General features: G+C 48.1%; 1 protein-coding gene across 9 annotated transcripts in view; it reads right to left on the bottom strand.

Moving 5' to 3' along the window:
* Positions 1-14,608: 14,608 nt before the first annotated feature.
* LOC138744351 (CREB3 regulatory factor-like) overlaps positions 14,609-24,576 on the bottom strand; it is a 69,431-nt gene continuing 59,463 nt past the window's right edge. For 8 of the 9 annotated variants that reach the window (XM_069900353.1, XM_069900352.1, XM_069900358.1 and 5 more), the window contains 3 exons: positions 24,260-24,333; positions 21,879-22,001; positions 14,609-19,164 (listed from right to left, as the gene is read on the bottom strand). In XM_069900353.1, the coding sequence (XP_069756454.1) occupies positions 19,076-19,164; positions 21,879-22,001; positions 24,260-24,333 (286 nt within the window). In that variant the 3' untranslated portion in view covers positions 14,609-19,075. Of the gene's footprint in view, positions 19,165-21,878; positions 22,002-24,259; positions 24,334-24,576 lie in introns of those variants that run through there. The other variant, XM_069900361.1, reaches the window with a different exon arrangement.

Genomic DNA, 24,576 nt, shown 5'->3' with positions numbered 1-24,576 from the left:
CTGCTGGATGTTGGGAAAGGAAGAGACAAACAGATAGACTGAATGGGGAAAGTCCTGAGACTTTGTGAGGTGAAGTGGTTGTATCTGTGGTGATGCCATGTTGGAAGTTGTGGAGGAGGGTTAAATGGTGATTTGAGTGAGTGAATCAGTTCCTCACCTCCCTATTGGAGAAAGAGATGGAAAATCCTGCATCCTCACTAACAAATAGACAAACCAAAACTACTTGCATTTGTACAACATAATTAAAGTAACCTCCCTGAAAGGGTTTGGAAGAAGCAACAGCTGACTAGTTGTGAAACCGCAGAAAACATCATTGAGCAAAACAATAGTCTGCAGATGTGATTGTAGTAAAAACACAAATGCTGGAGGCACTCAGATGGTCTTTTCAGCATCCATAAAAAAAAGCTGGTCCATGCTGTCCTCAACTTTTTGTACCAGTTCCCCCATGACCCTCAACTCCTCAAGTTTCAAACATCAACTCCACTTTAAATACAATTGATGACCCAGCCTCTACTTCCCTCAGGGGCAGAGAATTACAGAGATTCACTTCCCTCCGGGAGAAGACACCTCTACACAGCTCCATTTTAAATGATAGGCCCTTGTTTTGTGACCGTCACCTTGTGCGTGACTTTCCCAACAGTGAAAAGAACCCCACATCCAACTTATCAAAGCCTCTTACAGTCTTGTGTGTCTTCCAAACTCCAAGGAACAAAAATTCAAACAGTCCAGCCTCTCTTTCTCAAACAGCCCTCATCCCAGGAATTAGCCCACTGAGTCTCCTTAGCCTACCTCCAGTTCTGCACAGTTCCAGGCATGGCCTCATCAGCACCCTGACAGATACCCAAGTTACAAGGAGGTCGAGTGCAAGGAGAGAGGGCAGGAAACAGGCGGTGCGGCCTGGACTCAATCTGCTGTTAATGACAGCGCGGGTCTGATTGCCTGGAGTTCTTGCAGCCTCTGGTGTGTTATTCAATGCAGTGCACAAACGTGCTGGAGAAACTCAGCAGGTCACGTAGCACTATCGGTAGTAAAAGGCAGTTGAGGTTTCCGGCCTTTGTCAGGAATCTGGGAATCCAGTGGGCAGGAGAACACAGAAACAATTAGGATTGTGGAACTTGGATAGGAGGTAGAACTGGACAGGGAAACACTGAGGATAGAGCAGCTGTTCTCAGCAAGGCCCCTGGGAGCCACAGCACATTTAAGTAAAAGCCTTTTTTAAAAAAAAACCTCGTGCAACATAAATAATTTTTATGTAGTCTGTTGGAGAGAAGTATGGAAGAAACCAAAGCTTGACTGCTTCATGAGGAAGGGCTTTGAGCAGAGTCCTGTGGGGGGGGGGGGGGGGGGGGGGGGCGGGTGGTGGAAGGGGGTGAGAGACATAGGCAAAAAAAAGGTTGAGAATGGCTGGATGGCAGCTTGATGTTTCTCAGTGAGGTCCTGATTGAGGGGAAAGGGTTCAAAGAAGATTTACAAGATTCCTGGAATGAAGGGATTAGCACATGAGGAACATTTGACAGGTATTGGACCATATGTCTTGGAGCTCAGAAGAAGGAGGGATTGTTGAAAGGCCTGGAATAGAATAGATGTGGCAAAGGTGTTACCCATGAGGAGTGAGGGACAAGAGGACAGAACTTCAGGATTGAAGGACTCCCATTTAAAACAGAGGTCATTTGGAGGGGCAAGGGCATTAGGAGCCAATTTCAATGACACTCCTGAGATCCTGCAATGTGGAAGTACAGCACAGAAACAGGCCCTTAGTCCCATCACTTCTATGCTAATCTCGCCATGCCCTGTTCATTTGAGTTCCCAGCCAGATGTCTCTTGTGGCTGCTCCTTTCTCCACCATCTCATTTGGCAGCTCATTCCTGATCTCAGCAACTGTGTGTGAAACATACCCCTCCCATCCCCTTAAACCATTTTCCTCTCCTCTGAATTCTATACTCTCTAGTTGTAGACACTCCTGGTTATGACCCCAACATTTTACACAAAGGGTTGTGGGTGTAGTGAACAAGCTGCTGGTGGAGGTCGTTGATGGCTACATGGATAGAATGGGTTACATAAGAAATAATAGCAGGAGTCGGCCATCCAGCCCATCAAGCCTGCTCCGCCATTCAGTGTGATCATGAATGATAGGTTTATCTCCACCTACCTGCCTTTTTTCCCCCCCATCTCTTAATTCTCTTACTATGTAAAAAAAAATCTATCCAAAGTTGTCTTAAATATATTTACTAAGGTCACCTCCACTGCTTCAATGGGCAACAAATTCCACAGATTCACCTCCTTTTGGGAAAAGCAGTTCCTCCTCATCTGTCCTAAATTTAAAACCCTGGATCTTGAGGCTATGTCCCCTAGTTCTGGTTTCCCCCCCCCCCCACCAATGGAAACATCTTACCTACCTCAATCTTATCTATCCTTTTCATAATTTTACAGATTTCTATAAGATCCCCTCTCACTTTTCTAAATTCCAGTGAATACAGTCCTAGACTATTCAATCCATTCATCCCTGGAATCAACCTGGGGAAGCTCCTCTTCATCACCTCCCAAAGTCAGTGCATCCTTCCTCAAGTAAGGAGGCCAGAACTGCACGCAGTACTCTAAATATGGTCTCGCCATTACTTTGTACAGTTGCAGCACAACCTCCCTGCTCCTAAATTCAATCCCTCTAGCAATGAAGTCCAACATTCCATTTGCCCTCTTGACAGCCTGCTGCACCTGCAAACCAACCTTTTGCAATTCATGTACAAGCACTCCCACATCCTTCTGCACATCAGTACACTCCAATCACTTGCTATTTAAATATTCTAATCTTCCATTCTGCCTTCCAAAATGGATAACCTCACATTTGCTAACACTGTACAATTTGTTTTTAATAACCATATAACAATTTATGGTATGGAAACAGGCCACTTCGGCCCTTCTAGTCCACACCGATTTACGTGAAACTCCATTAGTTCCACCTACCCCACTCCCTTGCCCATATCCCTCCAATTCCCTCATCAGCAAACTTCCCCTCTTCCAGATTTGTGAACATTTGTGGGCCCAACACTGATCTCTGTGGCACCCCACTCACCACTGATTGCCAGCCAGAATAACACCCCTGCAGCCAAATCTCTGCTTTCTATTGGTTAACCTTCCTCTATCCATGCTAATATATCACCCCAATTCCATGCATCCTTTTGGATATGCCTTATATGGAAATCCAGGTAAACAATGTCCACCTGCTCCCCTCTATTTACCACGCTTGTTATATCCTCAAAGAGCTCCAGTAAGTTAGTTAAACAGGACCTACCTTTGCTGAATCCACAGCTGCATCTGTCTGATGGACCCATTTCACTCTTGATGTCTCACTATTTCTTCTTTAATGATGGATTCAAGCATTCTTTTCAACTAACTGGCCTATAGTTCCCTGCCTTTTGCCTACATCCTTTTTTGAATAGCAACATGACATTTGCCATCTTTGAATCCACCAGGACCTGTCCAGAGACCAGAGAATTTTGGTAAATAATCACCAAAGCCTTAACTATAACTTCTGCCATTTCCTTCAGTACCCTGAGAAGCATTCCATCAGGACCAGGGGACTTACTATCTTTAGACCCTCAAGTTTTCTTAGTACAACCTCTTTAGTGATAGATATGCAGTTCCCCAGGATCCAGGCCCCATTGCTGATGGAGTCAGTCCCTTTTGAACTGTTTCTTCCTTCCCCAATATTGGTGCTAATGTCCCATAAATTGGAACCTACCTCCAACATCAATCCTTGTGACATGCATTTAATGCTAACCTTCAGTCCCTGAGCTTTTTGATAAGGACCCTAGTTCCTCAAATTCCCTGAGCAGAACCTCTTTCCTGGTTGTACCTATGTCACTGGTTCCTACATAGACTATTTCAACTGGATATTTCCCCTCCCAATGCAAATTACTCTGCAGGTCAGATAAGATGTCCCGAACGTGGGCACCAGGCAGGCAACACTGCCTACGGGCACTATCCCTGCGACAGAGAACTTTGTTTATTCCCCTAACTATACTGTCCCTGATTACCTTCTCTCCTCCACCTCTTGAATAGCTTCCTGAACTACAGCACCACAATTAGGTTGCTCATCCTTCTTACAGCCCCCATTCTTATCCACACAAGGAGTAAGAATCTTGAATTTGAGACAAGATCAAGGGCTGATGCTCCTCCAGCACAATCTCTTGGATCCCATTATTTGCCTCACTCACAGTCACACCCTCTTCTCCATGACCACAGGCCAAATTTGAGGTAATTATTCCAATGGGTGTGACTGCCTCCTGAAACAAAGTGTCCAGGTATTTCTCCCCCTCCCTGATGTTTGAGGCCGATTCCAGGTCATCAGTTTTGAACCTGAATTCTTTCAACAAACACTTGCTGCACATGTAGAACCATTTAACACTACACCACAGAAACAGGCCCCTTCAGCCCTTCATGTCTGCGCCAAATCATTTTTTTGCCCTGTCCCCTCCCTGTCCCCTCCCTGTCCCCTCCCTGTCCCCTCCCTGTCCCCTCCCTGTCCCCTCCCTGTCCCCTCCCTGTCCCCTCCCTGTCCCCTCCCTGTCCCCTCCCTGTCCCCTCCCTGTCCCCTCCCTGTCCCCTCCCTGTCCCCTCCCTGTCCCCTCCCTGTCCCCTCCCTGTCCCCTCCCTGTCCCCTCCCTGTCCCCTCCCTGTCCCCTCCCTGTCCCCTCCCTGTCCCCTCCCTGTCCCCTCCCTGTCCCCTCCCTGTCCCCTCCCTGTCCCCTCCCTGTCCCCTCCCTGTCCCCTCCCTGTCCCCTCCCTGTCCCCTCCCTGTCCCCTCCCTGTCCCCTCCCTGTCCCCTCCCTGTCCCCTCCCTGTCCCCTCCCTGTCCCCTCCCTGTCCCCTCCCTGTCCCCTCCCTGTCCCCTCCCTGTCCCCTCCCTGTCCCCTCCCTGTCCCCTCCCTGTCCCCTCCCTGTACCTGTCTCTCACCTACCCTCAGTGGAAAAAGCCTACCTACATTTATTCTGTCCATCCCCCTCATAAATACCTCATCAAATCTCCCCTCATTCTTTTATGCTCCAGGGAATGAAGTCCTAACCTGTTTAACCTTTCCCTGTAACTCAATTCCTGAACTCCAGGCAACATCCTAGTAAATCTTCTTGATTCTTTCTATCTTATTGATATCTTTCCTGTAATTAGGTGTCCAAAACTCCACACAATACTCCAAATTTGGCCTCACCAATGTCTTATACAACTTTACCATAACATCCCAACTCCTGTACTCAATACTTTGATTTATGAAGGCCAATGTGCCAAAAATAAAAACACAATGATGGAGAAACTCAGCAGGCCAAACAGTGTACTTTATATAGCAAAGATAAAAATACATAACTAATGTTTCGGACTTGAGCCCTTCATTGTGCTTTTACTTCAACCATGTTGTCTGCAAACTTTCGTGCTTTACTTCCAATTTGCCAAAACCTCTCCTTACAACCCTGTCCACCTGTGACACCACTTTCAGGAAATTATTATCTGTATTCCTAGATCCCTCTGTTCTACCTCACTCCTCAGTGCCCTACCATTTACTATGGTAATCCTTTCTTGATTTGTCCTTCCAAAATGCAACACTTCTCACTTGTCTGCATTAAATTCCATTTGCCATTTTTCAGCCAATTTTTCCAGCTGGTCCAGATCCCTCTGCAAGCTCTGAAAACCTTCGTTGTGGTCCACAGTAACTCCAATCTTAGCATCATCTGTAAACTTGCTGATCCAATCTACCACATTATCATCCAGATCATTGATGTAGATGACAAATAATAATGGTCCCAGCACAGATACCTGAGGCACACCACTAATCACAAGCCTCCAGACTGAGAAGCAATCATCCATCACTACTCTCTGACTTCTCCCATTCAGCCATTGTTGAATCCAGTTCACTATTTCACTATGAATACTGAGTGTCTGAACTTCCTGACTAACCTCCCATGTGGAACATTGTCTACGTGGACTTTAGTAAGGCCTTTGACAACATCCAGAGCCTTTCCTTCAACAACTTTCCTGGTAACCTCCTCAAAAAACTCTTAAATACGACCTACTACCTATAAAGCCTTAATCAGTTCCTGGTTATCTAAATAATTGTATATTTTATCTCTTAGAACACTTTCCAATAATTTACCTACTACTGATGTCAGGCTCACCAGCCTACAATTTCCAGGGTTACTTTTGGAATTTTTTTTTAAAAAGAGCAGAACAACATTTTAAACATTTCACACTAGCCTCCCTCAAGGTCTGAGGGAACATCTTGTCAGACCAGAGACCTGCTCTTCATGGCTTGTCCCTGGTAGGTCCCCACCCCACCAAACAGTATCCAAAATGGTATACATTATTGATAGGGACTGCCACAAGGGTGTCCTGCACTGCTTGCCAGTTCCTTTCCTTCTTCCGTCAACCAGCTATCCTCCTATCTCCTAGTGTCCCTGTAACTCCTGTCTATCACCCCTCCGGAATGATTCAGAGTTCCTCCAGCTCCAATTCTTTAACTCAGCTCGTCAGGGACTGTACCTGAATGCACTTCTCACAGATGAAGTAGTCAGGGATACTGCTGGCATTTTGCAAGAGTATTCCCTGCCTTGGCTGCCATTCCTAGTGTTTATGACTAGATGAACAAAATATATGGTATATAAAATCTACTCCTACCTGTGCCTATCTTCTGAGTCCTGTTTTCCTTGAATAGAGAGGCTCTTTCAGCCTCTCCTTGCCAAAGCCTTTCCACTCTGAAGATGGCCACTCCCCATTGTCATCAGGATCCTCAACAGGGTCCACCTGTTCCTGCATGCCTCCTTTATTTAATTACATCCTCGTTGACTTTTATTTAACCACTGCAGAAGTTGGCCTCCCCACCCAATCCTCTCGAGCCAAGTCCAACTACACCACTCATTTTGAGCCACCCCTCCTTTTTTATTGACTACAGCTAATTAGCCAATAGAGAAGTTAAATGGACACCTCCCTTTCCTGGTACTTTTTAAAGCCTTCTGAGCTTTAGAGGGATCTGGACTGAAGACAGGCAAGGTGGATTTTGGGCTGGGGCTTAGAGTTAAATATCTGGGCAACAGATACCTCCCACTGAGGGTGGGGTGAACTGGAACTCACTGGCTTAAGGGGACAAGGGAACAGGCCTTCACAGGGAGCTAAATTAGATCAGACAGAATGGTTGGCTGGGCTGTGGAAATCCAAAACACTTCAGAGGCAGGAAAGGTGCTTCCCAAAATCCTGGGAACACTCGGCTGGTGAGGCAGAGTCTGTGGAGGAAGTAACAGGATTAATGTTTCAGATGTGGCTCCTGTTATGTACTGAGAGAGGGATATACATTGGTTTTCAGCAAGAGATCAAATGAGGAAGGGTCATACATGGTAAATGATTTTTATTATACACATAAATATGATGTACTAAAATTCTTTCTTGCTGTAGCCAAACAGGTGCTTTTGTATAAAAAAATGTACATCAGTGGTTTTCAAAACTTTTTTTCTTTCCCTTGCTAATCACAGAGTAGCTATGGCAAAGGGATTACTTAAGGTGCTCTGGAGTCTGCAACCCCTTGTGGCCACTGCTGAGCCCAGGCGCTGCCATATTGGGCATGGACACTGCTATTGCAGGGATATGTTGTGACCAGGTTGATGGGGGCCTGATATAGGATGTATAAAGGGAATGTCTGCAATAGGATTAATTGGGGCAGCATATGAAACCTCTGGACTGCTTTAGTAGTTGTCAACAGTGAGGTAACTGGACAGCCTCATTCATGTAGGATAAGGACTATAAACTGAAGATTGAAAATGCTGGAAACACTAGGTTGGGCAACATAGGTGGAGAGACAATCCATTAGGTTTCAGGTGAGGGTCATCTCTGCAATTACTGGAATCTGGAGCAAAAAAAAGCAGCCTGCCGGAGGAACTCTGAGTCGAGCAGCATCCGCGATTGATGTTTGAGGCCGGAGCCCTTCATCAGGTCTGAGCGTGCAGAGGGGAGATCGGCAGGTTGGACGAGGGCCAGCAGTGCAGAAATAGCAGCAATCGGTGAAGAATCGAATGGGAAAGGTTGAGGCAGGACAAACTCTATGAAATGAATGGCATTCTCCTGCACAAAAGTAAAACACCAAAGTCTGCATACACCATGGTTGAAGTAAAAACACCATTTGAGAAACTCAGGAGGTCAGTGTCCTTCATATAGCAAAGATAAAGATACATAACCAAGGTTTCAGCCTTGAGGTGCCTGCCTACATTTTGCTCATGCTTTGACGAAGGGCTCAAGCCTGAAACGTTGCAGTATACACTGTTTAGCTGCTGAGTTTCTGTGGTGATACGACCACCAGTCTACTTACTGCAGGGAGTGATCTCTGTACCTGCAGGAAGGTCTCCTAAGGGGCTGACTGTCAGCTGACCTGAATATAAACCTGAGCCGGCCCTGACTGAACCAGTCACATGGGAGCCACCAAGGCTTGAACTAGTGTTCAGAGTTTTACTGAAATAAAGCCAGTTGTACAGTCTTTTGAGTTTTGTGCTTGCTTGCTGCTACCTCAGTGCACCACAGCTTCTCCAGCATTGTGTTTTTCCAGTCGAGTTCCCTCCCCCACCTGAATCCTCCCACTGCTACTGCCTGTCTCTGAGGCATTCTCCTGCTGCTGCTTTGCTTGTGATGTTGACAGCCCAATGCAGGCCTGGTTTCCTGCCCAGACACTAGTCTGGAAACCTGTCCACGAGCCAGATCTCAAACCCTGGCTGGATCCCTACTTCCAAGGCCCAGTTGCCTCTCAGGATGAGGTCAGCATTTTTCGTTGAAGGGTCAAGGCTGATGTTCTCTTGAACCCACTGAAAACACATAATATGCTCACTCCCGAGGTTCAGGGACCGTTCAGTCTCACAAAGTTCTGATTGTTTAAAATCCAGCCCAGAGGTTGCCTTGGAGTCGAGATTGATTGCCGACAACAGCTGATGTCAGCAAAAGCTCAAATTCAGGATTAAATCACTGCAAAATTATTAAAATGTAGTCTGCAGTTGGGACCAGGGAGAGCAAGTTCTTTACAAACTGCCATATATTTCTGTTTTGCTACCACACAGGAAAACAGTTCAGTGAATCAAGACTGATTTTAAATGTAAAATGGGTCAACTCAGATTAACCATATCCTGGACTCAGCCTGTTGGAATTACTGGGTCCTAGAGGTAGCCTGCTTCGTGTCCAGTTGCTGTGAGGAGGTGGTGCAGGAGCCTGAACATGAACACCCAGCAGTACAGAAACAGCTTCTTCCCTCCACCATCAGCTTTCTGAACAGACACATCCTCACTTTCTCTATTTATACTGTTATTACTGCTGCAAAACAACCAATTTCATAACATGTTCATGTCTTTAAATTCTGATTCTGAAACAGGCCCTTCAGCCCAACATGCCCATGCCAACCAAAATCTCCCACCTGCCTGTGTTTGGCTCATTGGGGAACAGAGGAGAAGCTGTCACAACCACTGAAGGAAATTATTCTTTTTATTGACAGTTTCAAACAAAATTTAAAAAAAGTTACACATCCAAGAAACAATAGACATTTGTCCTTAAATAGCAAAACTCAAATGAGAGCTCTAACAAATTTCAGAGTCTTTGACTGTTTCAAACTACAATTAAATAAAATCTTAAAAATAAAGATGCCAAGCGACATTTGTTTGAACATGGAAATAAACAGAATCAACAATCTTGAAGCTTGCGATGGGAGTGAACTTCACAGCCAGACATCCCACCATCCCAACAGGTTTTGATCCCGAGTTGGCCAGGAACTATCTCTGTGATGTTCTGCCTGATTCTCAATCAGGGTTGGAAATGGTGTGGTTTACTAGAAGAAAACCACCTCCTCTGACGGGAGCGCTCTCATGGTCACCTGCTCCGACCTGTTACCCTTCTCCATCATGGCTCACGTGGAAGTGTGCCAGAGAGAATCGAGGCTGGAATCTGTCCTCGTTCACAGGGGATGTTTGTCAGTACTACGGTCGCTGATGCGACGGGTGGAGAAGAGGAAGAGAGCGAAACAGAGGACCAATTCTCCGATAACAATTCTATCCCCCCCACCCCGAACTAGACACATAGCCATCTCCAGCCAACGCTGGTCTGCAGAGATGAGGAGTTAGAAACAACCCATGGTCTTGTTTTAAAGGATTTCCTTGAGCAAGACCTGGAGATGGGCTCCTTAAATAATAAAAAGCCTCAGCTGCAATTAGATCATCTAGTCACACGAGGAGGGAAGTTTCTTCTTTAAAGTTCCCTCCTGGCCAGTCAGGACTCGTCAGAGAGATGGAAGGAAGGCCCTGGCAATGGTGAAAGCATGAAGGGTCTGTATGACAGAGAGGGTGGGGGTTGGACACTGCCCACTTCCCTGCACCTGTACCACCCCCCCCCCCCCCCCCCATGGTAACATATGGGTTCCCACTAAAGACAACAGGAAGCCAATCCTGTTGCTGTAGGTCCCCAGGGGCTAGTGTAGGTGGAGCCCAAACAATGCTCTGGGTATGGATCAACCTCCCCCCCCCCCCCCCACAAACCATCATCACCAACTGTGCACTGGGCCATGTCCCCTCACCCAACTCCTCAGTAAACATGACACCTCAGTGACATCCCTCTGGTCTCAGCTGCATGGGTTACAGCTGGCCTCAATAATAAGGTGTAGGAATCCAGGGGGGATCATCAGGGGCCTGGTCTATGTCGCCAAGGAGGGAACCATCCAGGGCCGTCTGTGTCACCGAGGGGGGGGAAACCATCCAGGGCCCCATCCATGTCACTGAGGGCAGAGTGAGGAGACTGTGCCCTCACCAAAGGTGGGCAGTCTCCAAGGGGCAGGAACACAAGAGCTGGGTATCTGGAGCTGGCACCACTCTCATGTGTATCCATGTACTTCATCACTGGCACTGGGGAAGGCACAAGGGCTCAACCAGCTCTCATCCTGTGACTTGCAGAAAGTGAGGGATCTGGCAACATCACCCCACCAGATGGAGGTCAGATTCCTCACTCTTCCCTGCAGGCAACGCAAGAAAGCCTGGTCTTGTCCAGAGGAGCAAATGAACATGCAGAGGCTCAAATTTCCAGACAAGCAGGGATCACCAGGGTGAATTATCGCGAGAAGGTGAGGGACAGAGAGCCAAGCACAGACCAGGGCTGACCTTGAGGGTTGTGGGTCATGGAGGAACACAAAACAAACCAGAGCTCCTGATAAATCCAACCTTCATTCAGGAGATTCAGCTGCGGCTCCTTGGAGTCCTGGAGGAGAGCTCTGTACCAGGATTATGGACCAAACGTCCTTCAGGCAGAACCCTGCAGAAATGGGGTGTACTGAGCAAGCTGGGGTTTATGGTTGGGCACAGAAGCCCAGGTCGGGGGGGGGGGGGGGAGAGAGGACCCATCCCACTCAGGCAATCGTTCCCTCCTGATCAGCGGGGATGGTGGCAGCCAAACAGGGGTGGTCTGTGGGATCTGGCCACCACATCACATCAGTTCGTACTCCAACCCAATGAGGAAACAGCATCATCGACATATAATGGCATCAGAGCTCCCTACACCCCAGAACATAAGCACGACGTGCAAAGCTCAGGAGAAAGAGCCGTTCCTGGCTGACCAGGAGGGAGGAAGGGTTGGGCACAGAGACAGGATTAAACCCGCTAACAATACAGTCCCTGGCTCCAGTGGAGACTTCGCCATGACTCACCCAAGTCGTCACAAGTCAGATGGTGGGGGCCCCATGAGCTCATCCATCAGTGTGAGAGTGTCACTAAAAGAAAAGCTGGTGCGGAGGGTGGGAATGGGGAAGGAAATGATTCAGGGATGGATCGAGAAGGAAAGGGCATCAGTCAAAGGACATAACCTGGGAAGGTACGTGACCATTGGAAGGGAAAGGGCGGGGGGTGGGTGGAGACACTCAGGTGGAAGTTCACATTAAAATACAAAATAACCTCTAAAAGTTGGGTCTTGCTTCAAGAGAATCCTTTCTGCACTTCCAAAAGTTAGCAGCGCCTCCACCCAGTGAAACCACCAAAAATCAACCCTGCCAGAACTGGTGCTTTACACAGAGAATGTACACACAATTTCAAATTTCTGATCAAAACCCAGACCAGACTTATCCAGACATCCAAAATGTACTCTTAACAATAGATTTACTGCACATTCAAAGAAGTTTACAGTACTTATTAGCCAGAGACGAGAGAGACAACCTCTGAATATACATATGTAACTTGCATAACAAGCAGAGAACAGTGTAGCAGCTTTCAATAATAATGGCCAACTTGCCTGGACTGCAGTGGTTCCTGTTATCTGTCGGCAGGGTGACAGTCTGACCAGTGGTTCTCAACCTTTATTTTCCCATTCACCTTCCACCTTAAGTAATCCCTGACTAACATCCTATGACATCTTATGCCATAGGTGATCTGTTGTTAGTCAGGGATTACTTAAGGAGGTAGGTGAATGGGGTGGAAAAAGGTTGAGAACCACTGGTCTGGATGATCTGGGCTTCTCAATCAGTGCCATTTGTCCAACAAGAAGTCTCTCGCCCCCATGGTCTTGCATCTCATCACAGCACTGCTCCGACAACTTAGGGGACCGCTCCAGGCACCACCTTGTCTCTGTTCTTGGTGAGCTCTGGCATCCACTAACCCTTCAACCCCCTCCCCTCCCCCCCAACAAACCTTAGAGAACCCTCCCAACTGTTCTTAATTGCACGTGCAAGGCAAATGTTGATGCGACCCCTTACCCCCCCTCCCCCCACTTATCCATAGGGTTAGTGGGAGTTCCCTACTTGGCCCAGTTACACCAAATTGTTGAGAGACTCCACGGGGAAAGTGACACATTCCCAGACTCTGAGGATGGCCCGGACACTGGTCTGCCATCGAAGGACTGGCCTCCACGCTCCTCAATAAACAAGGCGCCCATTGATGAGGAACCTTGCCAAGTTCCTGATACTCAATGGGGCCAATTACAATTCAGCCTGCAAATCTCAAGGGTATGTTCGATGAACAGTCACTAACTTCACGCGTCAGGACTCAACCAAATATTGGGGTGATGCTTCCAGTGGCTCTCAACCTTTCTTTTCCACATAGATGCTCTGTGGAGAGTAAAGGATTACTTAAGGTGGAATGAGAGTGGAAAAAATAGTTGAGAACTTTAGACTCTCACTTTGGCTGCTGGATCAGGTTGTGGACGAGCAGGGTGAGACTTGCATTGGACAACTGGAGGCATCAGTGCTCCGACCTCTGGCCCGGTCGGAAGTTTGCCTGCGCAGTGAAAGACTTTCCTTGTCTCCTTATTCAGCCATTGCCTCAACGCAGCCAAGACTCCTGGCCTGTGAGGACCGGTGCATTTGGCAGCAGGCTTGACATTGCACACAGAGTGGAATTGGTGCAGAGGCAGATACCATAAACGCACTGACTGATCGTCACATGTGGCTACTGAACAAAGCCAGGAGGCCCAGGGAATGGGGGTGCAGTTTCAACTCTTTGTGCACGTTGATCAGGAGAAAGTTTACGACAGGAACCCCCCCACCCCAGGACTCACTGGGACCACGGGAGCTGTCTTCTCCCGCTCTGCAAGGTACAGTTCTGAACAAGAGCCCCATTCACCCTCGTCAGCTCAAACTGGGAGGCTTTGCAAAGCCCAGGAAAGTTGCCCATTGACACTTTAATGAAACCATACACACCAGGACTGAGTTACTCAAGGATAGAGCCAGCTTTAGAACCACGACTTCAAGTATTACATTCTGTTCTCAGCCTGCAGCTCCCCTTCCATCAGAAGGCATACCTTGTGTGTTCATAGATACGAATATAAATTTATATATATTAGAATATATCAAAGACAAGCCTATGAACTGAAGGCATCGACTATCTCTAAGCTCTGCATGAACTATAATAATTTGCTTAATAAAGTGCTCAGTTCTACAACGGTACAATATGAGATGCTAGATACATTCTTTTCCATTGAGAATTCTGATTATCCAAATGCTTTGGCCCCAGTCGATTATAAAACACATCAGCCTGGTTAAAACCCAAGCCGGTCCCTCTCCAGTGTAGGAAGCAGTGACCATCTCTACCAGACGCCCCTTCATTGCTGGTGGGGAGTCGGCTGCCATTCCAGACCCCTCTGCTTGCCTCATTCCCTCCCAACAAAAGGGCGTCTGTACAAGATAACAGGCAAAGCAGCTGGCGTTCACTCCGGGACCCGTGCAGTAGACACCGTTCAATCAGATCTAGTCACTCTGGCCCGCAAACTCGGTTCCCCTTCAGTAATATAGTCACCAGAACAACGCCTTGTTCCGCAGACAATGCAAGTCTAACAATAATTCAGTGATACTCTCAAAGGGGAACAGTTTGGGTTCGACCAGAGTAAACCAACACTCAGGGGACGGTGAATGCTGGAACTTGGAGCAACACGCACTCTGCTGGAGAAACTCAGCAGGTCAAGGAGCATCCATGGGAGAGAAGCATGGACATGGATCATTCATTCTCCCACAGATGCTGCTTGAGTTCCTCCATCAGGCTGCTGAAGTGAGGAGCGCAGCCCCCCCTACCCACCCTCCCCTCCACCCTGCCGCTCCTCACTGGCCACCTTCCCCCCCCCCCCTCCCCACACCCTTAAACATTGGTGCTGCAGCCCTTTGGCCCAAGAGAACCAGGTTTGATCCTGATCTCTGGCACCATCTGTGTGGAGTCTACACGTTCACCCTGTGCGTCCCCTCACCACCCAAAGACTGGTTACTATCGAGTGCTCCTACTGGAGGTGCGGTGACAGGATAGGGCTGGGAAACTGATGCAAGATCGAGGACAGGGAAGAATAACTGGGGGAATGGGGCAGATGGGATTGCACCCACAGCCAGCACAGATTTAATGGGCCAAAAGGTCTCTGCCTGCAGCCCTGGAGACACATGTATTGCATCAGACCTCAGTGGGCTGCCTGAGCCTCATGGGGGATGGTCAGTGGGGTGAATATGGAACTGGGGTACAAAGAAGGGAGGCTGTTGGGTTGGGGAGGAAAGTGCATGTGTGCTTTGAAAGGCCTCACAAGAGAACCTCACCTCAGTTCACACAGAAAACAGCTCAAAGTGGCTTCCTGAACTCTGCAAAAAAAAAGTTTAAAAGAGCTGTCCCAGCTTATTTAAAAACAAAAGGACAAATCCCATTTCAAAATAAAACTACAGCTGAAAACAGGCAGAACTGACCTTGCTGCCTGTGGGAGCCAGAGTTCACTCCCTGGCAGACAATTTCTGCAGAACATTCCCAGCCACGAATGGGATAAACCATCACTTCCCCAAAGAAATCTCCAGTCCCACTCTCTCAGCAGATGCAAGACACCCTGGTAAACCACCCTCTGATTACTCTGACGGTTTGGGGAGGGGGGGGGGAGGGGGCATAGGAGGTCCATGCTTCGAGCTGGTGTGTCACCGTCCTCTCCTCCACATCTCCTTCTCCATAAGAGGTTCCATCTCGAAACAGAAGGTGGTGTAGTTAAGGCAGAAATTGGTCGGTATCTGAATGGTCAGGGTATCAAAGGTTATGGGGAGAAGGCAGGGGATTGGGGCTGAGTGGGAGTGGATCAGCTCATGATGGAATGGCGGGGTGGATTTGATGGGCTGATTGGCATCCTTCTGTTCCCGAGGTTGTCATTCCTTCTCTCACTGAGGCTGCTTGGCCCACTGATTGCCTCCAGCAGAGAGTGTTAGGAGTCGAATCACACAGTGTTGTTCCCTCTGGAAGAAAACGAGGGAAAAGTTGGGGGAAGAATCTAGCCTTTCCCCATCCACTTCCAAAGTTTTGACCACGGGGTTGTACGTTGAAAATCAATGGTTGCCTGGAGTCATGGAATCTGTTAAAACTGGTACCTCTGCATCAGGTAGAAAAGGACAACTGAACACTGCTGGATCTCCAAAACGAATGCTGGAGGTGATCAAGGTGAGTTAGCGTCCGTGGAGAGAGGAACAGTTAGTTTCGTGTCAGTGACCCATGACCCTGCCTTCCACATCAACACTCGCTTTGCATGGATGTTGCCCGATTATCCCAGCATTTTCCGCCCCGCCTCCTTACCCCAATCCTGTTGAGATCTTCAGACAGGATCCTCCGGTGGAAATCTCTTCATTACTGGGGCATTGGCAAGAGAGAGTTGGAAGCGATCAAGGTTTGGTTCGGTCAGAACTTGGATACAGATGGCAGAAAGAACATTTTAGTTTTTGCTGGCGACTGAAGAATGAGGTGGTGATCATGGACCATGATCACATGGGACGTGGAATATGGAGAGAACAGACACAAGCCACTGGCCCATCTCAGTACAGATATCCCTGGAATGTCTGGTGGTTCTAAAGTAGAGAACAGGGTGGGTCTATTAACTGGAGGACAAGTTAGTCTCGACCCATCTACCATTGCTGGCAATGGAAAAGGATATCAGGATGGGGGAGCCCAGATCTGCAACTTCCCCCCCCCCACAAGTAGTGACCAATGGGAAAGCAGTAACAATATCCCTTTTCCATTGGCACCCTGGGAATTAACTGGGAAGGTCCAGAGGAAAAGGAAGATTGTCTAAATTCTGCTGTCAAATGATATCATTTCACACAGGGGATTAACTGCCTCTGCCCCTACTCATATCCCCAGCGTCAGCTGATAAAACCAGTGGAAAAAGGACAGCAAAAAGTTATATGTTTCCGTTTCTGATCCCTGGGGATGAGTTGTGTTTAGTGGAAAAGCAATTAGTGTCCCAGTTAAGGGTGGCCCAGTGGAACTGGCACAAAGGGCTTCCTATCCTGGGACACTGCACAACCAATTAACTGGGATGCCAGTGGAAAAGGGGCTAATGATTCAGAACCATCCAAGGTGACAGTCCCTCATCTCCTCCTGACACGAGCAGGTTGCTTGTCCACCTCAGGCAAGAACTTGGAAGGGAAATCCTCGCAGCACCTCCCAAATGTTGGAGGTTTCCAGCCAAATGCAACAGGCCATCCAGTGAAGTCACAGGTACCCACCCGATCCTAGAATTGGAGGTGCAGACACAGTCAAGCCCTGGCAAGGTGCCAGGAATCAGCCACCAGTAGAGATGGAAGGGCTACAGGTGAGGAGGTTGATCAGGGTTTCAACGTGTTGATGTTCATGGTAAACCAAATTCCACCAAGCCAGATAGAGGCAAACAAGAAAGCCTGCAGGTGCTGGGGTCTAGTGTAATGCACAAAGTTGATGGAGAAACCCAGCAGATTTTGCAGCATCCGTGGGAAGGAAAGGGTCACCAATATTTGGGTCAGAAACATTGACGGCCTTTAACTTCCCATGGATGGTATGTGAGGCTTTGTAATAATCATTTCACCTCCACATCAGGCTGCCTTGCTCTAACACATCACTGCATAAAGTATGACCCACCACCCCAGAGCTTCGAGCAATCCAGGACTGCACGTCCTCTAAAGGTTCATCTCCCACGTTTCCCCCATCCCATTTCCAGTGTTCCCTCAACACCACACGGTGTCCATACCCCAGGGATTTGACCCCTCGCAAGGTGCCCCAATCATCCCCACAGTGTCAGCAGTGGTTCCTCTCTCAGCGGCAGCCCCAGATGCTGGGAAATGTGGCAGGAACAACGCACATACCTGCCCCAAGTCCCAACCTCTCGAACATAAAGATCTGAACGGGTGGAACCATACTCTCCGCTCCCCTTGACCAACTGACCAGGAACCAAGTAAAGAGAGGGCAACACCCTTCCCACTTGGTTCTGGCAAAGGTGGTGGGGATGGGAGGGTGGGGGAGGCGGAGAGAGGGCCATGGAAAACAGGGACAGGCCGTACACACAACTCATGGAACCCAAGACAAGGACATCTTTGGTTACTCAACATCTGACCACCACCGTAGTCAGCATCGCACGCTGCAGGAAAATATCAAACACTGTGTAAAAACATCGCTGGAGAAACTCAGAAGGTCAAACCGTGTCCTTTATGTAGCAAAGATAAAGATATATAACCAATATTTCTGGCTTGAGCCCTTCATCAAGATACGAGCATCATTTTGTATGACATTTTGCTCATACCTTGATGAAAATTGATGAAGGGCTCAAGCCCGAAATGTTGGTTACTACATAAAGGACACGGTTTAACCTGCTGAGTTTCTCCAGCGTTGTGTATTTTCTTCAACCACGGTGTCTGCAGAATTTTGTGTTTTACGAACATCATGTAACTGCCTGAGGTTATCAAAGGTTGCCTGACCCCTCCCCACTTTAGAACCCCTTTCTACTTACAGTTCATTAGCAATTATCAGTCTCATTCCACCAAAAACAAAAATATCGTCAGTCGCCAAACACCTGTAACAAGTGATGTCTTTGTCTAGAAAATTAAAGTGCTCAGATACAAAATAGTAACTCGGAGGGACCAGAGCTTCACAGCGTTCCCCAATTCCCAGTATCCACTGAGTAAATCCCACTCTTCGGAATCTGCAGTCTGGCTTCTCCCGGCAGTGAATCACTGGGCTGGATCGCAGCCCACAGTCAGCATCTGCCACAAATCTGGACCCTCCCTTCTCGAAGTTCCACTCCGGGAACGTTCAGCTCCCCTGCCATTCCACTTCTAGCAAGAGCAACAGGAAATATAGTGGAGATGAATCCGGGGGCAGAGGCGGGAAACACACTTCGTGGAGGGTTTACTGTTGTGAGTTTGTCAGTAGAAACAGCATCCAATGGAAAATTCTTCGACGTGTGAACATTCGATGTCATGTTATTCCAAGAAAACATGTTAAAGCAGCTGGTTGCGTTGATGGATCATATCAGCAACTTCGCTCTTGCGTCCTATTCTGGTGGATGTTAAATTGTCCCCACAGGCATCCTGGGGTCTCTCTTCTGAAGACGCTGCCTCCTTGACAGATTCTCCTGGAGATACCAAGAGTACAGGGAGGGGGTTGGGAAAAGTTGGGGATGAATGCCAATCAAACTCAGAAACACCCCCACCCTCCTGACCCAAAAGAAAAGAGGTTGTCGGGCGTTGAGTCACTGGGTGGTGGGGGTGGGGGGAGGAGGGGGGAATCTTCTCCAACCCCCTGCTGCTGTTCACTTCTATCCTTTTCTCAAGGTGGAGGTTCCCGGCTGTGGTCAGCTCAGGGAGGTCATGGGCTCTCCTGCTGATGCCTTCTCCAGGACCTCGTTCACAAATTCGGACGTCTGCCCGGCCACGAACTGTCCTGTAAGATGAAATGAGAGGGCTCATAGACACCTGCAGCACCTTTCTCAGGAGACGAGAGGAAGCAGGGGATTCCGAAACACAGAGAGGAGAAGGCCATACAGCTCTTCGGGCCTGCTCTTCCACTCAATACATCAGGCTGATTGCGTGGCATCAATCCCCAAATCCCAGCATTCTCCCCACACTCCTTGACCCCTTTAGCCAAAAAGACAACATCTTGGAAATATCTAATGAACCAGCCAGGCAGGATAGCCTGAAGGTAAATTTGCAGGTTGAGAATACAAGAGCCAGGATGTGATATGGAGGCTTTGCACTGGTGAGACCTCACTTGGAGTACGTGAGCAGTTTTGGGCTCCTCAGTTAAGAAAGGATGTGCTCACGTTGGAGGGGGTTCAGAGGACGTTCACAAAGATGATTCTGGGAATGAAAGGGTCATCATATGAGGAGTGTTTGACAGTTCTTGGCCTGTACTCATTGGAATTTAGGAGAATGAGGGGGGATATCACTGAAATATTTTGAAAGGCATGGAGAGAGTAAATGTAGAAAGGTAGTTTCCCATGGAGAGAGTAGAGGACAAAAGGGCGCAACTTCAGGATTGAAGTATGTCCGCTTAGAGCAGAGAAGCAGAGGAATTTTTCAGCCAGAGGGTGGTAAATCTGTGGAATTTGTTGCCACAGGTGGTTGTGGAGGCCAGGTCATTGGGTGTATTTAAGGCAGAGATTGATCGGTTCTTGATTAGCCAGGGCATTAAAGGTTATGGGGAGAAGGCCGGGCAATGGGCAAATGGATCAGCTCATGATTAAATGGCAGGGCAGATTTAATGGGCTAAATTTCCTATTTCTGCTCCCACGTCTTATGGTCTTAACAATGTTCTGTGGTCAGGAGCTCCACAACTTCACAACTCTGAGTGAAAAAGTTTCTCCTCAACTCTTACAAGACTTCTTCCTTCTGCTTAGACTGTGACCCTTGTTCTGGATTTCCCTAACATCAGGAACAGTCTGCCATCAGGGTGCAGGGATATAGAGAGTAGTCTCCACATCACTAGAGTTTAGAATCTGACGGGGTGGCAGTGGTTTTGAGAAACATAAAATTATGAAAAGGGTAGATAGAGTCAGGAAAGTAGGTTCCACTGGTAGGTGAGACAAGAACAAGAGGACAGATCAACAAGATTCGGGAATAGATTTAGGATGGAGATGAGGAGGAATGGCTTCTTCCAGAAAGTGGTGACTCGGTGGAACTCCCTGCCCAAGGAAGAAGTGGAGGCTGCCTCACTGAATGTATTTAAGACACAGATGGATTTTTATATTGTTGGGGTATTGAGGTTTATGGGGAACAGGTGGGTAAGTGGAGCTGGGTCCACAGGCAGATCAGCCGTGACCTTATTGTATGGAGGAGCAGCTCAACAGGCTGGATGGCCAACTCCTCTCCGGTTCTGATGAGGATGGGAAACTGGATTCAGTCCTCCAGCTGCTCCCCCATTAACCAAGTTTTTACTTGACCCAATTTAGGGGCAGCAGAGGTGCATCAGGACGAGCTGCTGCTTCACAGCTTCAGAGACCTGGGTTCTATCCCCCACCTCTGGCGCTGTTTGAGTGGAGTTTTCATGTTCTCCCCATGACCCCCCCCCCCCCCCCCCGAGCTTCCCAAAGGCGTGCAGATTGGTAGGTGAATTGGCAAGCACAAGCTGTGGGCTGCTGAAGACTGGTTCTTGGGAATCAGGTATCAGAGTCAGGATTCGAGAGGGTGTGGAGGGCAAGAAGGGCTTCCGAAGGGCCTTGGGCGCTGAAAGCTTCCTGACTGTGTCAGAGGTTTGTTTGTGGAGCTCAGGTTGTCAGTGGATTGAACAGGAATCTATGCAGCTGCAGAGGCTGGGGGAATGCTGGAGGGGAATCCACAGACTCTCTTTTGCTTCTCTTTCTATTGTACTGTAAGGAGCACCAGGTGACACTAATGGTGAATTTTTGTTTGCCTTACAGCAGGCAGAAGGCAATTTTGTGTAATATTACATGTTCTGTGCTATTACACGACAATAAGGGTATTTTGAATCTTGAAGTTGACCCTCGTATGTTGGTGAGGAGTGGAATCTGGTAGAGTTGATAGGAATTTAATTTAATTTAGACATACAGCATGGTAACAGGCCCTTCTGGTCCACGAGGGCGTACCACCCAATGAACTTACTAACCCCATACATTTTGGAGGGTGGGAAAAAACCGGGGCACCCAGGGGAGAACGTACCAACATTCCTTACAAACAGCGCCGCATTCGAACCTGGGCTGTTGTTCCTCCAATAGCATTGCACTAACCGCTACCCTAACCGTGCCACCCTAAGACAGGGCTGGTGTAAATGGGCACTTGAGCTTGGCACGGCATATGGACCAAGGGGTTTTGTGCCAGTTAATGAGCTGTTTCCAAGATTCACTCTTTCCCCTCCTCTCCCTGGGGTTAGTCTCTCAGCTGTTTCCTGACACCCTCCCCCAGGCCTACAACCCCCCAGCCCCTCCAATGGGACCACTCCACTTCAGCTAATCACACACTTGTCTTTCTGTCATCTTCATGCCTGACTTACATTTTCCAATGTTCTGCTGAACACGTCAGCTCTGTTCCTCTACCCGCAGATGCTGTCCGGCCTGCTCCCAAGCTCCAGTTTTCTGTGTTTGGTTTTCACATCTGGAATCCACACACCCCCTCCCGAACATCCCAGCCCCCAGAACTCACCGACATTTCCCTTTAGCAGTCTCTGCAGCGCCTCGGTCATACTCTCCTCCTTCGTCCCATCACCCTTCTCCACCCGTTGCATGATCTGCTGTTTGATCGCTCCTATGACTTGCAGCAAATTATCTGCGAGGAGGAAAACAAGAGTTGAAAAGAAAAAAAATCATTTCCACACACATTGCTGCTTCTTTATACGCAGCAAAATCTGCCAAATATTCCTGACAAGGGAAGATAAATCCATCTTTTTGGTTATCACGGAGGTCCCCCTCCCCTCCCATCAAGGTGAGAGCATTCTGGTCGGCTGCATCACAGTGTGGTACGGTTGCTGCAGAGAAATGGATCGGAGGTCAATTCACAAGACCATAAGAGTGGCAGAGAGGAGCACTGGAGTCTTCCCCTCCTCCCCCCATTGACATGATCTACCAGGATCATTGTCTGAAGAGGGTGGGCAAAATCACTGAAATTCCACCCCCCACGCAGCATCTACCAACTGCTCCAATTGGAGATGAGATACAGGAGTTACAGAGCCAGCACGGCCAGGCTGAGGAACAGCTTCTTCCCACAGGCAGTGAGAATGGTGAATGACCAAGGAACTGCTCACACTAACTACCCAAGACACTCTATTTATTTACCAATATTTATTTTTATATATGTATATTCATACTGCATATGTATTGTTTGTCTCTATGTGTGTAATGTCTGGTTGTGTGTCCATGCGTTTTGCACTAAGGACCAGAGAACACTGTTTCGTCGGGTTGGACTTGGGCAATCGGATGATAAATAAACAAACTTAAAATTGATCGAGAAGATTCAGCTCTAGGACTTTAAACATTGACCTTGCAGATGAAACACACCAGATGCAATACCCTCAGTGTGGGATGGACGTGTTCAGACCCTGGAAAACAAGCCCAAGGGATCCTCAACTCAAAAAAAGCATTATCCAATTGGAACTGACAATACCTCATAGAATGGTGTTAATGAGTTCAGTATTCAATCTAATCTTTACAAATCTTTCCTCCACATCATTCATTGTCCATATCTGATTGTTCTAGGACTGAGAGGTAGTGAACCGTTGACCACTCCAGAGTCACAGAGATCAAATTGGGTAAAGATCATAGATGTCCTCTCCTAGATGGGTTGTCTCAACAGTTCTGTGGTTTCACAATCACTGTTGCTGGGATTGACTTTAACTCAAGAATTTATTTGAAAGCACAGCTGCCAGGTTGGGACTGAACCTGAAACTCTAGCTCTGGCTGTGCCCATGACACAGCCCTGAGAGTGATGGACGCAGAGCAGATGTTGGGTGACTGGACAGAGGGGGCTTTTTCCTGCCAAAGATCTCAAAACATCTGGCTCTTGGCCCAGTCCTGTTTGGGTCCAGGACAGGAAGCTCATTGGTGAACTGCTGCCAGACTTTTTAAAACTGTGACATGGCCAACCACCCTCAATGGGGTCCCTACAGCACCCCTCCTCCCCCTCCGCCCTGCGGGGGGGGGGGGGAGCATGGCACATAAATAAAGCCTCATTTTCCTTTCACCTCCCACAACACAAATATTTTTTATATAGCCAGTAGGAGAGAAGTACAGAAGAAACCAAAACTTGACCCTTCAAAAACATACCAGGGGTTGTAGGGTTTCAATTGGGTAGCTGAGCATGTGGAGTGAAAGGGCCTGTTACCTCACTGCAAGTTTAAATTAAAAAAAATAATCAGGGACTGTCCAACTTAACAAAAGGACAGTCTGCACTACTGTAACATCACTTATTTTGCTCTGTGAACTTTATTACCTATTTAAATTTATCATTTTTTAAATTTCATGCACACAATTGCCGTTGGTACAAGGTTGGGCTGCAGCAAGTAGGAATCTTGAAGCGTGTACACTGTACAATGTGTATGACAATAAACTTGTTATCATTAACATCAGCTGACGGAACAGACGTCTGGAATTGTCTCTCTGACTCAATCTGCGTTACAGCAAGAGTGCGCTGGAGTTGGACCTGATCCCCTCCCCAACCCTCCATCTCAGAGGGAGGGTATCATCCATTAAAGCAGCAGATTCACCTCAACCCTCTCTGTAAGACCAGAACCCACCTCCAGCCATTTCTTTCCTTCTGGGAAGCTCTGGACCAGGACTGACCTCGGGCTATAGTTTGTGGAGTGGTGACTGGCAATGAGGGCAGGGCTGAGGGGAGGTGGGAGGTTCTGGGGAACCAGACAGATAGTAGTCAGAGGGTGAGATCAGATCAACCCTTTTCTGAACGAGGAAGCAAGCTCAAGGACCTGAGAGGCCAGGCTCCAGTTGCAAGCACATGGCTCCCATGGACCAGACGATCTCTCCCGCCACTCTGTCACCCTCCCACCCATCAGACCTGGAATAGGCATTTACCATGCTCGGCGTTCAGACCCCACAGCTTGATCTTGTTGGCCTCATGCTGTGCTTTTTTCTTTAATCGGCAAGCTCTGAGGAGAAAGCAGAAAGGCCCATCAGAGAGAGCAGACACACCACCCACAAACCAAGTGGATGGCTGCAGAGGCAGGCAATAACCATATAACCATTTACAGCACGGAAACAGGCCATGTCGGCCCTTCAAGTCCGTACCGGCTCACTTGAACCACTCCACTAGCTCCTCCGCAAACTCCTCAACTCTCAAGTATTCAATGGTCAGGAGTACATAGAGGACAGTTAATCCCACCCACTGAGTA

Source organism: Narcine bancroftii, chromosome 10, assembly GCF_036971445.1.
Source record: "Narcine bancroftii isolate sNarBan1 chromosome 10, sNarBan1.hap1, whole genome shotgun sequence".
Taxonomy (NCBI): Eukaryota; Metazoa; Chordata; class Chondrichthyes; order Torpediniformes; family Narcinidae; genus Narcine; species Narcine bancroftii.
Note: the sequence above shows the minus strand (reverse complement) of the source record. Positions and strands in the feature narration are given on the sequence as shown.